Source organism: Lemur catta, chromosome 12 (genome assembly GCF_020740605.2).
Source record: "Lemur catta isolate mLemCat1 chromosome 12, mLemCat1.pri, whole genome shotgun sequence".
Lineage (NCBI taxonomy): Eukaryota > Metazoa > Chordata > Mammalia > Primates > Lemuridae > Lemur > Lemur catta.
The window spans coordinates 73935474-73948650 of record NC_059139.1 but is presented as its reverse complement, the minus strand read 5'-3'; the positions used below and the strand labels follow the sequence as shown (position 1 = coordinate 73948650).

General features: G+C 39.3%; 1 protein-coding gene across 1 annotated transcript in view; it reads left to right on the top strand.

Annotated features, from left to right (window-relative positions):
- FBXL17 (F-box and leucine rich repeat protein 17) overlaps positions 1-11339 on the top strand; it is a 485075-nt gene extending 473736 nt beyond the window's left edge. Inside the window, exon 9 of the mRNA XM_045566275.1 lies at positions 8475-11339. Within this exon, the coding sequence (XP_045422231.1) occupies positions 8475-8615 (141 nt within the window). The 3' untranslated portion in view covers positions 8616-11339. The remainder of the gene's footprint in view (positions 1-8474) is intronic.
- Positions 11340-13177: the final 1838 nt, after the last annotated feature.

Here is a 13177-nt window from a genome sequence, read left to right as displayed (position 1 = left end):
TTGGGAAGGTCGGGTGGCAGCAGCCTCCTTTGGCTGTGCCCAGCAAGAGACCTGAGGCCAGGAAAAAAAGAGAGAGAGAGAGCGAGATCTGAGCCCAGATGCTGAAGAAGAAAAAATTAGTCTGTTTTTACCACATTCAAAGAATATACTTTTTGTGTCAGACGATGAATATTTGAAAAAAGATGGGCTAATGAGCTGTAGGAGCAAGTTTTTCTCTAGAAGCCCTGGCTCAGGACATCATGAGAAGTGGCTGGGTTCTTGCTACCTTTAAATAACCTTACTTCAGACCTTGCCTTCAGATTCCCAAGTACGGGAATCGCCTGCACCCTCTAGGAGCTTTCCAGACAGTGACTTTAGACCAGTAAGTCTCACTTGAGCTGCACTTTGGAATCTCCTGGGAGCTTTAAAAATACTGATGTTTGACTCCTTCTCCACCAAGACTGATAAAGTTGGTCTGGGATGTGGCCTAAGCCCTGGGATTTTTAAAAGATCTCTAGATGATCCTAATGAGCAGTTGGGTTAACAACAGCTGTATTCTTGTTTATATTCGTGCTTGCAGACAATTTGATTCATCCCACATCAGTAAATATGTATCATATATTTGTTATATATGAGTCACTGTGGGTTCATGGCAGAAGGCTTTGGGTTGACTGCGAAAGGAAGTGGAAAAGGAGGGAATGCGAAGTTGCTTATAGAAGAGAAAAAAGGAACAGGGTGTTAAGGTTGGGAGCTTAGCCTCCCCACTGAAGAAAAAGAGGTGACAGATTGTAAAAGGGGCACCAGGTTCCTGGTTCCCTGCTCTAACCGTAGGGAAACCTCAGCAGAACGCGACATGTCACCCAAACAGGGACATGAGGAGTCCTGCTGTAAATAAAATGATAAAAATCTAAGTAGGCCCGCAGAGAGCTGGCACATGGTGTCTGCTATGCAGAATCCCGGAAAAATCAATGTATTGTCTGCTCTTTTATTCTTTTCTTAGTGTCCTATTTAAAATACTTTAAACTGCAATTAGGTGACTCATCTCATTTACATGCAAATTTGGGGTGTTATGAAAATTCACATTACCCTTATTTTATCCTTTTTAATATGTGCCCGTCTTGGAGCCTGTGGGCACTAGGTGAAAGAGCAGTGGGGTCTACCTGAATATTCATTGTCCATGATGACTTTTGTGGGCGCCTGCGAGTACACGGTCCGTGGATATCCAGTGCGGTTTCCCAGGGAGAGAGAGAAGCAGACTCGGAGGCATATTGCCCCAGAGACAACACTCTGCCTCTGGGCCGCCAGGAGTCAGCCTCTGGGGCTGTTAGCACTGAGTGACATTGCCCAGGGAGTCTGGGAAGAGTGACAGACAGGCGTGAGGGCCAGAGCCCTGAATTAGGAGGGAGGAGCTGAGTGTGCTATTTCCACACCTTTACAGATACACTGTGGGCACCTTAGTTTTCCCACCTGCAGCTGGGGGGGACCCATTTTCTTTGCCCCTCCCCCTCCTCAGAGCAGAGCTATTTGAAACAAAAACTTACTTCAGGTATACACTTGAGTTTATTGGATGGGATGGGAGAAACATTGCACAGCTTACAAAATAAAGGACTGATGAGTTGTTTTACTCATGAACTGCTTTCTTTTCTTCTCTGATAACACATGTATATTTAATGCACGTGATACATAGGTTGACACCTCCTCGCCCTTCAGAAGTCCTCTTAAATATCACTTCTGTTGGAAAACACTTTCCAGCCCTTGAGGAGAGGTCAGGTACGTACTGTGGGCTTCCTTCCACAGCAGTCTGCACCGCCCTAGAAAGTGCTTCTTGGACTTTGGTATTGCTGGTGTCATTGTCCCTCCTCCCTGCTGGGTTGCCAGCTCCAAGAAGGAAGGGCCCGTAGCTGCCCTGCCGGTCATTCTACCTCTGGGAAAATGTTTTGATGGAAGAGAGACTAAGGGAGAGCAATGCCAGTTTCTGGTATAGCTGCAAAGGCCTTGTCTGACGGCCTCTTGTTAATCCTACAGCTTCATCACGTTTCCATTATGCTTCAAAGGTTCATGGAACCTACAGCTGCACAACAGAACGTTCTTCTGCAGGCCGAGTTAGATCCATTATCACTTACAGTCCCATAGAGCAACCATTTGAAAAGTTTTTCAAGGACTTTGAAATGTATTTATATGCAAACTGCAATCATTTTTCTGTGTTCAATAGAAAATGAATGTCAATGAACATTTTACAAGGCAGGTGATCGGCTAGGCCCCAGTCTGGCACTTTCCGCCCCACGCCATGTCACCAAGGGGCCAGAGCACTGTGGTACAGTCCGAAGAGCACTGTATGTTGGGGTTCTGAATTCAAACCCTGGCTGCCATTTACTAGCTGTGTGACACTATATGAAATACTAATTCTGTCTGAGCCACAATTCATCTGTAGTATGAGGTGCTGATTCTTAGATGCCTGGAAAATAGTAGATGCTCACTGAGTATTATCCCTTCCTGTCTTAATGAACAGAGACATACTTTTATTTTGCCTTATTGATTATTTGAGTAAAAACTTAACAAACTGTTTTCAATTATTTTGCCAAAATAAACCATGATGAAGAGAAGAAAAGAGCTTGTCTCCTACCATATGAAAGGCTAATACTATGTGTTTATGAGCAGGGGGATGGGGCAGTTTAGGGTGGAGAACTTCTCCTCGTCTGGGATGGTATCATCTGTTGCATACTCCCCAGGCAACAGATACTAAACACCACTGTGCCAGCAGAACCAACCAAAAAACAAAGTCCTCAGATTTCCATTTGTCCCCAGGCAGGGGTGAAGGCGTATCAACCTCTGAAGCCCAAGAAATCAGAAGCTAGAAATAGCGGGGCTTTGAGTCCGGAGACCCATCCACTGTTCCCTCCCTGCCACTAGCTAACTGTAACTTTAAATGGGAGCTTAAGTGCCACAAAATGTCCAAGTCTTCTGTCCTCCTGGGCCTGCCACTCTGAGCAGACTGCTAATGCTTGCAAGCTAAAGTATCAAATCCTCTGAACTGTGTGGGTTTTTGCAGAGTTTGGGGCACCTACTCACATCCAAGACCATTAGCATGTCTCTCAGTTTACACACCCAGTGTAGTGTGTCAGTGATCTCCAGTATGGAAGGTTGTCATCAGTTTATCCAGAATACAGCTTAGCTATTTCCTGAGTACTTACTGCCCCACAGCCACATGACACAGAAAAAATTGCTGAACCACTATCAGGAGCTGCTTTGGTTTCCTGTGCAAAATTATCAGGAACTCTAGAGAAGGTATATCTGGAAAGAGGTACCTGATGATATCAGATAGAAAAGACAGTAGCTCAAGGAATCACCATGAGTAGGAACTTTAAAGGATTAAAGGAGTCTGGAGTTGCCATAATATTAAGACTTTAGAGACTGCTATCACTTTAGCTGAACAGTCTGGGAACAAGGTAAACTTATATCTACAATTTCTGGCACAGCACTATTTGCCATTTTTTTTTTATTTACTCAATACATATTCATTGAACAACTCCTATATTAATTTAGACAACAAATATTTATTGAGTATGTATCATGTGCTGGGCATGCTCTAGGTACTAGGGCTATGACAGTGTACAGAAACAAAATTCCTGTATCATGCAGCTTATGTTCTAATGGGGCAAGAATATATAAGACAGTATGGGTATAATGGAAAACAAAAAGATGACTAAAATATGCCTTGTTGTCAAGGACTTTACAGTTTAGGAAGAATAATGTAGTCCATTTTATTGTTGTAGATATTCTAAGCAGTGTTTTTATAGGAAAACTTTCTCCATTAAAACACAAGTGACTTTAAGTGGTTTATTGTTAAATGCAATTTTAAAATACTCAGATGCCAAATATTCCCCCCGACAGGAAACATGTCCTCTTATATAACATGGGTCAAAGAGGAAATAAGAATCATTTAATATAATGTAAATGATTTCTTCAGCAAATTTTATCAGAAATTACATTTTTGAACAGAGGTATTATTGACGAGATAATTCAGGCCTAGGCTTACACTTATCTGGAACTTTCTGAGGAAAGTATTGATAAGGAAAAGAAACTGTGATGGTCTAGATAAATTGGTTAAACCGAATCTCTGAAACTCTCAGGGTTCTCTCCTCACCCTTGCTTAGTAGCAGCAGCCATGTAATGAAACTATGGTGTGATTTACCTTAATTAGCATAGCAATTGCCTCACATTTTCAAAAAGTGCTAATAGATGTTAACTCAAAATAGATTAAAATACCAGACAAATTGCCACTACCTTAAAAAGAGTTACAATAATTTTGAAAATGTAAATTATGGTTATACAGTCTTTGGAGAGAACTATAAAATCCAATCTTTCTTATATTAAAAAAAAATTGTGGCACATGCTTTTTTCCCCTTAAATCATAGTAATTTCTTCAAATGGCACTGCAGCATATTTCTTTAGGAAGATGCATTGCATTTTTCAAATCTCATGTGTAATATAGAAGTTGCCATTGGTAGTTTTCAGGGAAAGGAAAAGAAATTGAATATAGAAAACCAGGGATCATGGGGAAATTATTTTTAAAAACCTCATCTTTATATTCCCTTTTTATACTACATATATTTTATGAGTTGGAACGTAGAAAGATTCTTTTCATTCTAGCAAGCGGAGTTGTGCGTGACAAAATGTCTGCAGCAGTGTGTACGTAGGCATGATGATTTAAAAGGATTTGGACTCCGCTGGTGTCTTACACCGAATCCTTCTCTATAGCACCAAAGCACTTACAGAGTTGATACAAAGAAGAGGTGAGCATAATTTGTACTTCTGAGGAATAAATGAACATAGCTTTAGTAAAAAATTAGTCACACTGTATCACCAGGAGACATTGTAAGTAAAAGACACAACCTTCCCTAGTGGGAGCCTATGTATTTCCCCTGAATAACTCTACCCACCAAAGCTCTAAAATGGAATATTTGCATTTTCCTCACTGCTTTGCTTTCTAGCATTTACAGAGTACAGTTAGCAAAAAGATTGCTTAGAAGACACATTATATCCACAGAGGATTACTGATGCCATTTTCACACAGCTACACGAAGCCAAATTATTGTCTGTTCTTACCCATAACCGATGAGAGCCAGAGAAGTAACACATCATCATCTGTATTCTCAACTACAGGTGTATTTTACTTTTTGCAACAGAAATAGGTAAATTGAATTTTGGTAAATCAAAGAATATATAAAATACATTAGGGGAGCTGACAAAATAAATTAACTCTACTGTGACATTCTTTACTAAAGTGAACAATTATCCCCTAATTTATATACTTCATAAATTCATATCTTCATGTATCACGTTTACTTAAGGTGAATTATATGTCTCTTCCTGGAAAACAGTTATCACATAGAGATATTTTCTATTTTTAAAAATTGGCCCTCCAAAACAAATTGCCTGTCAACCCTAGGTACTAAACCTTGTACAAGCCTGAGTGTAGATTAGAAAAGATGGACCGTAGAAAACAGTCCGTGTTTTTATGGTGGGTTTAAATATTTTCTCTGCTCCATTCTTTTCTCATCTATTTTTAGTTAATAGTTCCTTGAATGCCAAGTGACTTGGACTGGGATTACTTCCTTTGCAATGCAATGCAGATTTTTCGAGGATCCTCTCTGACCAAATGACTTCAGCACTCTCTCTTAGTGAAACCTGCATCCTTCCAAGTTTGTTTATGGCAAGAAGGGGGGAGGTAACGTAATTACAGCATGGGGAGCATCAGTTGAAAAAAAGGGAGACTTTCCTGACAGTGGATGTTTAAAATCTAGAGTATATTATTAAGGAAAGTTCTGGAATCTCCTCCAGAGAGCATTAGAATAGATTCTTCTTGTATATGAAGTACATTCTAAAGATTACTTCTTGTCCTGTGTCAATTTTATTTTGACCATTACAACTAGTGTTATCAAGGTTTATTTCTGAGATCTCTCAGGAGCAGAACAATATTGATTAGGACTATAGAGAAGTGGTTGCCCTAAGATATCATGAAGTAACTCGTGCATTCAATAACCGTTCATTGAGTGCCTGCTGCAATAATAAGAACTACCATTTGGGGGGCCTTTTTATGTGAGGCACAGTGCTAGGTGTATTATTATATTACATTTAATCCTTATAGCAATCCTATGATAAGTACTTTTATCCTGTTTTTACAGTTGAGAAAACCAAATCTTAATGAAGTGAAAGCAGGATTCAAACCTGTTTCTGTTTGGCTCCTAAGTCTGTGATATGAACCACAGTTGCCATGGTTCTTCTCCACTTTGTGCACAGCTCAAAGATAGCTTCAAAGATAAAAGGGCAATCCCTGGTCTCCAGAGGCTTTTATTCAGGTGGATAAAATGGGCAGGAGAAAAGAAGATTGCCAGGCAGTGTGTGAATGCTCAAATGGGGGGCAGACCTTGCAGGGTGCCTGCTATGGGTAGGTGGGGAAGGGGTAGGCACCCCTCCCCCAACCCAACATTGTGGGGAGATAGGGCTGCTTAGGGAGGGCTTCCCTGAAGGAGGGGATTCTTAAGTTGAATATGAGTTGTTCACAAAATTGTTGGTCTTCTTGATTAGTATGTTAGTTTTTGGCTTTGCCTTGTTCCTGGGTTTCTATTGTTTGTTTGTAGTTTGCTATTGTATTAGCATTTACTCACTAATAACTATTCCTGGCTCATCATAGTTCTTGTAGATCTTACATTGGAGCAGGAGAAATAGACACTAAACAAAGCAACTATAAACTAACTTAATAATAGAATAATAAGTACCGTGAAGGAAAGGTAGGCAGTGTTGGAAGAGTGAATGACCTGGAAGTTTTACGTAATTTGGGGAGGGAGCAGTGATAGGGCAGTGATCAAGGTTCCCTGAGGAAATGACATTGAAGCTAAGAACTCAAAAATGAATAGGAAGTAGGCATGAGAAGTGGGGGTGATCGCAATGGAGAAGTGCATTGACAAGCACAAGGCCAGAGGGAACTTGAACAGCTTGATAATCTGAAATTAGGCCTAGTGGCTGGACAGTACCAAAAGTATGCTGGGGGGATAGGCAAGGCGAGATGTTGCATGATTTCTAAGTGTGCTGTTGTAAGCTGTCTGAACTCAAACAGGACTTAGAGCATACATTTAAATTAAAAAATAAAAAGTTATATTACTTAAAAATCCTCTTAAGATCATCAGTTCATATTCTGAACTCTAATTTGTGTATTAGTTTTTCTTTTTTATTCAAAATTATTTTATTCTTGCTTTGAAAAAATATATAATACATTAAAGCTTTATCACAGAAAGAATTAAGTGCATGGCTTGGTTGAATTTGAAATAGAAGTTGATTTAAATACAAGCTACTCTTGAATACAGAAATGTTCTGACAAAGATTAAGTATCATCAACGCAATGTTGAAATATCAACTCTCCATAATAAAAAAAAGATTAATATATAATAGTTTTCCAGATCACTAAGAAGATACTATGTTATTTCAGAAAAGTGCAGGTAACTGAATTTTATGGTCATCATATTTCTAAGCAGGCTTTCAAAGCAAACAACAGGGGTTTGATGTTGTTTTTGGTTTTTCCTGGTGGTCCTGATCTTTTCCAATAATGGACATCAAGAAGGATGCTCAAAAATGTATATCCCAAGTACCTACTTGCAGACTAGCTTACTCAGTATAAATGAAATATTGATGTATTTGAAAATGCCCAAGTGTTCAATAAAGATTTTAAATAAAGCTACCTAAAAGTTGTGGTTCTTAGGTTAATCATTTATTTATCTAAAGGATGAAGAAAGCTGTCTACTTCTGTGATATGAACTGCAATCAGCTTAAAAATAATTGACAAATTAATCCCTTCACAGCACAGCAATTGTAAAGGTGTTAGTTTTAATTAGGCCTGTCTGATTGCCTTGTCTAATCAAGAATCAAGGTGGTATCTTTGATGGTTAAGGTCTATTGGGGCCATCCCTGACCTGCCAGCCATGTATGTTTTAATTATTGATTCCTCACATTTCAGCCCTTTTCACAAAGGGACTTGAAGTTTGCCATACCTTAACATTTAAAGGGAAGAAAAATAAACATCTTCCCCAACACTTCTAGCTAGAATCCTGCGTCTCCTCTCCCTCATTCTATAATTTTTGTCCTAAAAAGGCAGTTAGATTGATGATGAAGTCGATCGTGCGTTAGAATGCTATCTTTCTGCTTCCTTACCTCCCAAGCACTAGATTTTCAACAGATATTGTTAAGATCTTGCCAAGTCACAGTCATTTATGCTTCTAAAAATCATATCTGATTTCTTGATATCATGTCTTTTACAAAATCCCTAAGGGCAAATGTATTCCTGGAGGGAGGATCAGAGGTCAGACGAAAGAGGGCGTGCACACAACACCTCCTCACTTGCTAGGAAGGAGCGAGCGACCAGGCCACAGCACGCCCGCGAGCACCCGCCGCAGCCTGGTGCTGGTGTCCCTGCGCATGATGGTGTTATTCTTTGTTTGCAGGTCAACGAAGTGACAGTGGAACAGCTGGTGCAGCAGTACCCCCACATCACCTTCAGCACCGTCCTGCAGGACTGCAAGAGGACCCTGGAGAGAGCCTACCAGATGGGCTGGACCCCCAACATGTCTGCCGCCTCCTCCTAACACTCCAGCCCGTGCTTAGGTCCGCTTGGATCGTGCAGCAGGGTGGAGGGGAATTGTAGATTTGAGGTGGGCAGTCTCTTGGAAAGAGTTTACCTGTCACCTGTCTGCCTGTGTACCAGAGTGTGTATATTTGTGTCTTGTTTGCATATCTATATACCATAAGTGCAGTTGTCATTTCTTCCCAGGTGAGCTGGCTTTTTTCCTTAAAAATTAAAGATTATAAAAGCCACAAACCATTTAGCTTTTAAGTTCAAAGGCTTATTTCTCTTAAGAAAGAAAAACTTTTTTTAGTATAGAGTCAAAAAATTGGACGTATTATTCTGAGCTTGCAATTGCTGCCACTTAGAGATGTCCAAAAAAGAAGGTCCTTTTTTTTCATGGGATGGAATCGTGCACTTCTGCTGATGACACTTCTGCTGGCGATGACACTAATTAGAATGCTGGAAGCCAGTAGTTTCCAAAATTCCAAGCGCACACACATGAAGGCACTCACAGTCTCTCACATACTGCACACCTGCGTGCACCCATCCACCACGGCAGGTTCTTTCTAGATCATTTCCTGACAGAAGGGCCTTCCTCCAGGCCACTGAGGAAGCATGTCGTCCACTGTGGCTCTGCCTAACTCAGAGTCCACGGGTGGCCAACTTGCTGTCGGTTGAGGGACCTAGGGACTAGGGAGAATAAAGCCTTTTGTAAATTTTTCATAGGGAGGCAACAATCTGAACTCCCCTGGCCAGCTCACAAAAGTTAATTATTCATTATTCTACAAATGCATTCTGTTGAGTACTAAATATTTTAGATGGTTTTACGTTAACATTGTGTTAGCTTTTGTTTCATGGATAGTAACTGGTCAGGATATATTTTAATGATATTTGGAGCTAATCTTAGCATTGAAGCCACCGATGTAATTAATGGTGTGCAGTTATTAAAAAAAAACTACAGATCATTTCATTATTTTGTTGATTTTGGTAATTATGAAATATATGTCTGAGATTTGGGGGGTAGTCACATTAATAGAAGATCAATAAGAAGATGTAAGTAGACAATCTTTCTACTGAATTTTTTTTTGCTTTTGCTTTGCTTTGGGTTTATGAACAGATTTTTTTGGATATATGCATGTTATCAATTTTTGAATAGTTCTTATGCTACTGCAAAGATCTATTGTTAGCTAATATATGAGTTTAAGAAGGAAAAGTTAGAAAATCTGTTCATTAAGATTCTGTTTACACTTGTCAGAAATAAGCATTTCTTTGTTTAATTAAAGATTGCCAGCTTTCATTAAGAAACCCGTCCGTAAATGAATATATGTTTTGATTTAACACATCTTTACAATTAATTCATACTAGGGACTCAGGCTCAAATAACCTTTCCTGTGTCTAGATTCATAATCAAGACAGCAGGGAGACTTTTTGAGCTAAAGAGTGAGTATCTTTCACAGTAGAACTAGAAACAAAAGCCCTAACTTGTGAATTTGCTATTTATTCTTCCCTAAGTGGGCATAATTGTTGTTTGGTCTTGAACAGATATATTGAGGTTTGGGTTTCATTTTCTATAAGTCCCAATATTGCTAAAGTGATACTAGCTGTAAGAAACAAAAGATACCTTTACATCTGAATGCCATTCACTTATTTATAATGATTCCTTTTTGGTAAACAACTGTTTCCTTTGATTATGTCAACGTGTTTCTGATGTGGCATTTTTTGTTTTTAATCCCAATCAGTTAGGAAAACCTAGTCAGCAAGCACCAAGAATATTTTTCCCACAACTAAATGGTTTCTAATTTAATTTGAAAGGAATAAAATTTGTGTAAGAAAAAAAGTGTTTCACATGAATAAACTATATTTCTTCTTACACAATGAACTGTATCGTTTTCATATCCATTTCCCCACCACTAAAAGAATCTTATTTCACAATATTTTAACTGATTTTTAATCCAAAACTAATTTATAAGACAGTATGTATAGTAATAGTAGCTTGAGTGAATATGCAAAAGTTTAATTTTTATATATGTCATACTATATTTTAAATAGTTAAAAAAAGACAAAAGAAGGGAGAGCCATCTATGATATAGATGGTACCATTTCAGTTCAAAGTTGTAATAATCTCTGGAGTGTTACAGTTTGGTTGTCAAATGGTTTCAGAGTGTATAATTAATTTTTTTTAAATGTTGCATTGTTTGAATCTAAAGTACAGCACTATAACATGCTTTTAGCTTGGGGGGGGTGGGGGGTGGGGACTTGCACTTATTCTCTAAAATGTTGACTAATCCATAAAGCCTGATGCAACATAACCTGGAAAACTGCTTTGGTACATTTGTAGAAACCTGTAGAAATATCATATCCAGCCTCAAAGCATTAATCTCAAAAAACAGCCAGAAAAAGCATCACCTTGAGTGATCCTGTGATGGTTGTTGAATGTGTTCTCATTAGATGCTTTGAAATGAGGCTTAAAATAATTTTTCTGGGCAATATAGTGTTTCTTTTTTTGCTTAGAATGTCATAAATACATGTGAACATGTTTAATGCAGGGCTTTTTATCCTCTCCAAAATGTCAACAGTATTTTCAGAATAAAGACTATGAAATATATTGCTGTAGTGGAAAATTCTGGTCCTTTGTCATTAATGTCTTTTTCAGTGGATAAAGAAAATTCACCCGGTTTGTAGTTTCTATATTTACGTGAATCTTTGACCTTGCAATGGGTTGCAATAAAAGAGGAACAAAACACTTGTCTTCTGTTTTATTTTAGAAACAATAAATGTTCTCCTTGCTGCTGGCTGGGTGTGAAGCATGCAGTGGTCTGTGTCCTTGGGTGTTTCACTACAAACCTATGTAGGTGTGACTAACCCAGAGTAACAAACAAGACTGGGGTTACGAGCTTCTAGTTTGGCCGGTGATTACTGAGATAAGATTAAAATTTCAAGGGTTTAAACCAGTGAGTTGTTTAAAATCCCATTCCCTAGTCACTCATTTACATAGCCATTTATTTAATTTTTCAAAAGTAAATAATAAAACATTTATTGAGTAACAATATGTGCCAGGCACTGGGGATTTAAAGACAAATGAAACTCATTCCATCCTCGAGTTGCTCATAGACTAACAAGGAGACATTCCGGGAAACTGGCAGTGACAGTGGAGTACAATAGATGTTACAATAGATGTGACAATGGGCGTGATTATAGGAATGCACAGAAGACAGAGTAGCAGCTTTGGGAAAGGAGAGCCTCACAGAGGAGCTTTTAATGAGGGGTTAAAGAGTAGTGAGAAGTTACTAAACTTTTTGTGGGGAAGGAATGGAGGAGAACCTGGAAAATGGAAAAATATGTGCAGAAGCATGAAGAAATGAGACAGCATTGTAAGTTTAGGGCCCTTGAAGTAACTGAGTATAATAGGAGGGTAAGTTATGTGGGGTGGCAGGGGGAAAAGTTTCTAGGAAAAATACAAAAGTTAATCATAAACTTTTTATGGCCTACTAAAGAGATTAGACTTTGTAGGAAAGGTCAGATTTGCTAGAAAAGCCTGGTCCTAAATTCTTTCAACAAGTAGAAATTTAAGTGCAGGACTTCCATTTCTAGTAATGTGGTGGAAGAAGATCCTGAAAGGTTTTCTGCTATGTAACATCTAAAAACGTTTTTTAAAATATTTTTTAAACCCCTTCTAAATGACTGGATGTGCCTTCAAGAAAGCAAAACAAAGCTTTTGTGGACAGGGACTGAGTGGGAACAGCAGTCTAGAACAAAGGTCAGCAAAGTATGGCCCCTGGGCCAAACATGACCAATGCATATTTTTGTAAGTAATGTTTTATTGGGACACAGTCACACCCATTTTTTACATATTCTCTATGGCTGCTTTCATGCTACAACAGCAGATGTGAGTAGTTGCTACAAAGGCCATGTGGTCTACACAGTCAAAACTCTACAGTCTGGCCCATCATAGAGAAAATTTGCCAACCAACCTGGTCTAGAGGAGTGGTTCTCAAAATATGGTCCCCGGACCAATCCCATCAGCATCAACTGGAAGCTTAATAATACAAATTCTGGGGTCCCACCCCAGACTTACTAAATCAGAAAACACTGCCCAGTACCCTGTGTTTTAGCACATCCTTTAGGTGACTCTGATGCATGTGCTAAACTTTTATCTCTGGAGAGGTAAGCCAGAAACAACAGAATATGGGAGGCCAGGTACGGTGGCTCACGCCTGTAATCCTAGCACTCTGGGAGGCCGAGGCGGGTGGATCGCTTGAGGTCAGGAGTTCGAGACCAGCCTGAGTGAGACCCCGTCTCTCCTAAAAATAGAAAGAAATTATATGGACAACTAAAAATATATATAGAAAAAATTAGCCGGGCATGGTGGCGCATGCCTGTAGTCCCAGCTACTCGGGAGGCTGAGGCAGAAGGATCGCGTAAGCCCAGGAGTTTGAGGTTGCTGTGAGCTAGGCTGACGCCACAGCACTCACTCTAGCCTGGGCAACACAGCGAGACTCTGTCTCAAAAAAAAAAAAAAAAAACAGAATATGGGAGACCATATTGATCATCAAAGCCTAGAGAATGTATAGAAAAGTTTGG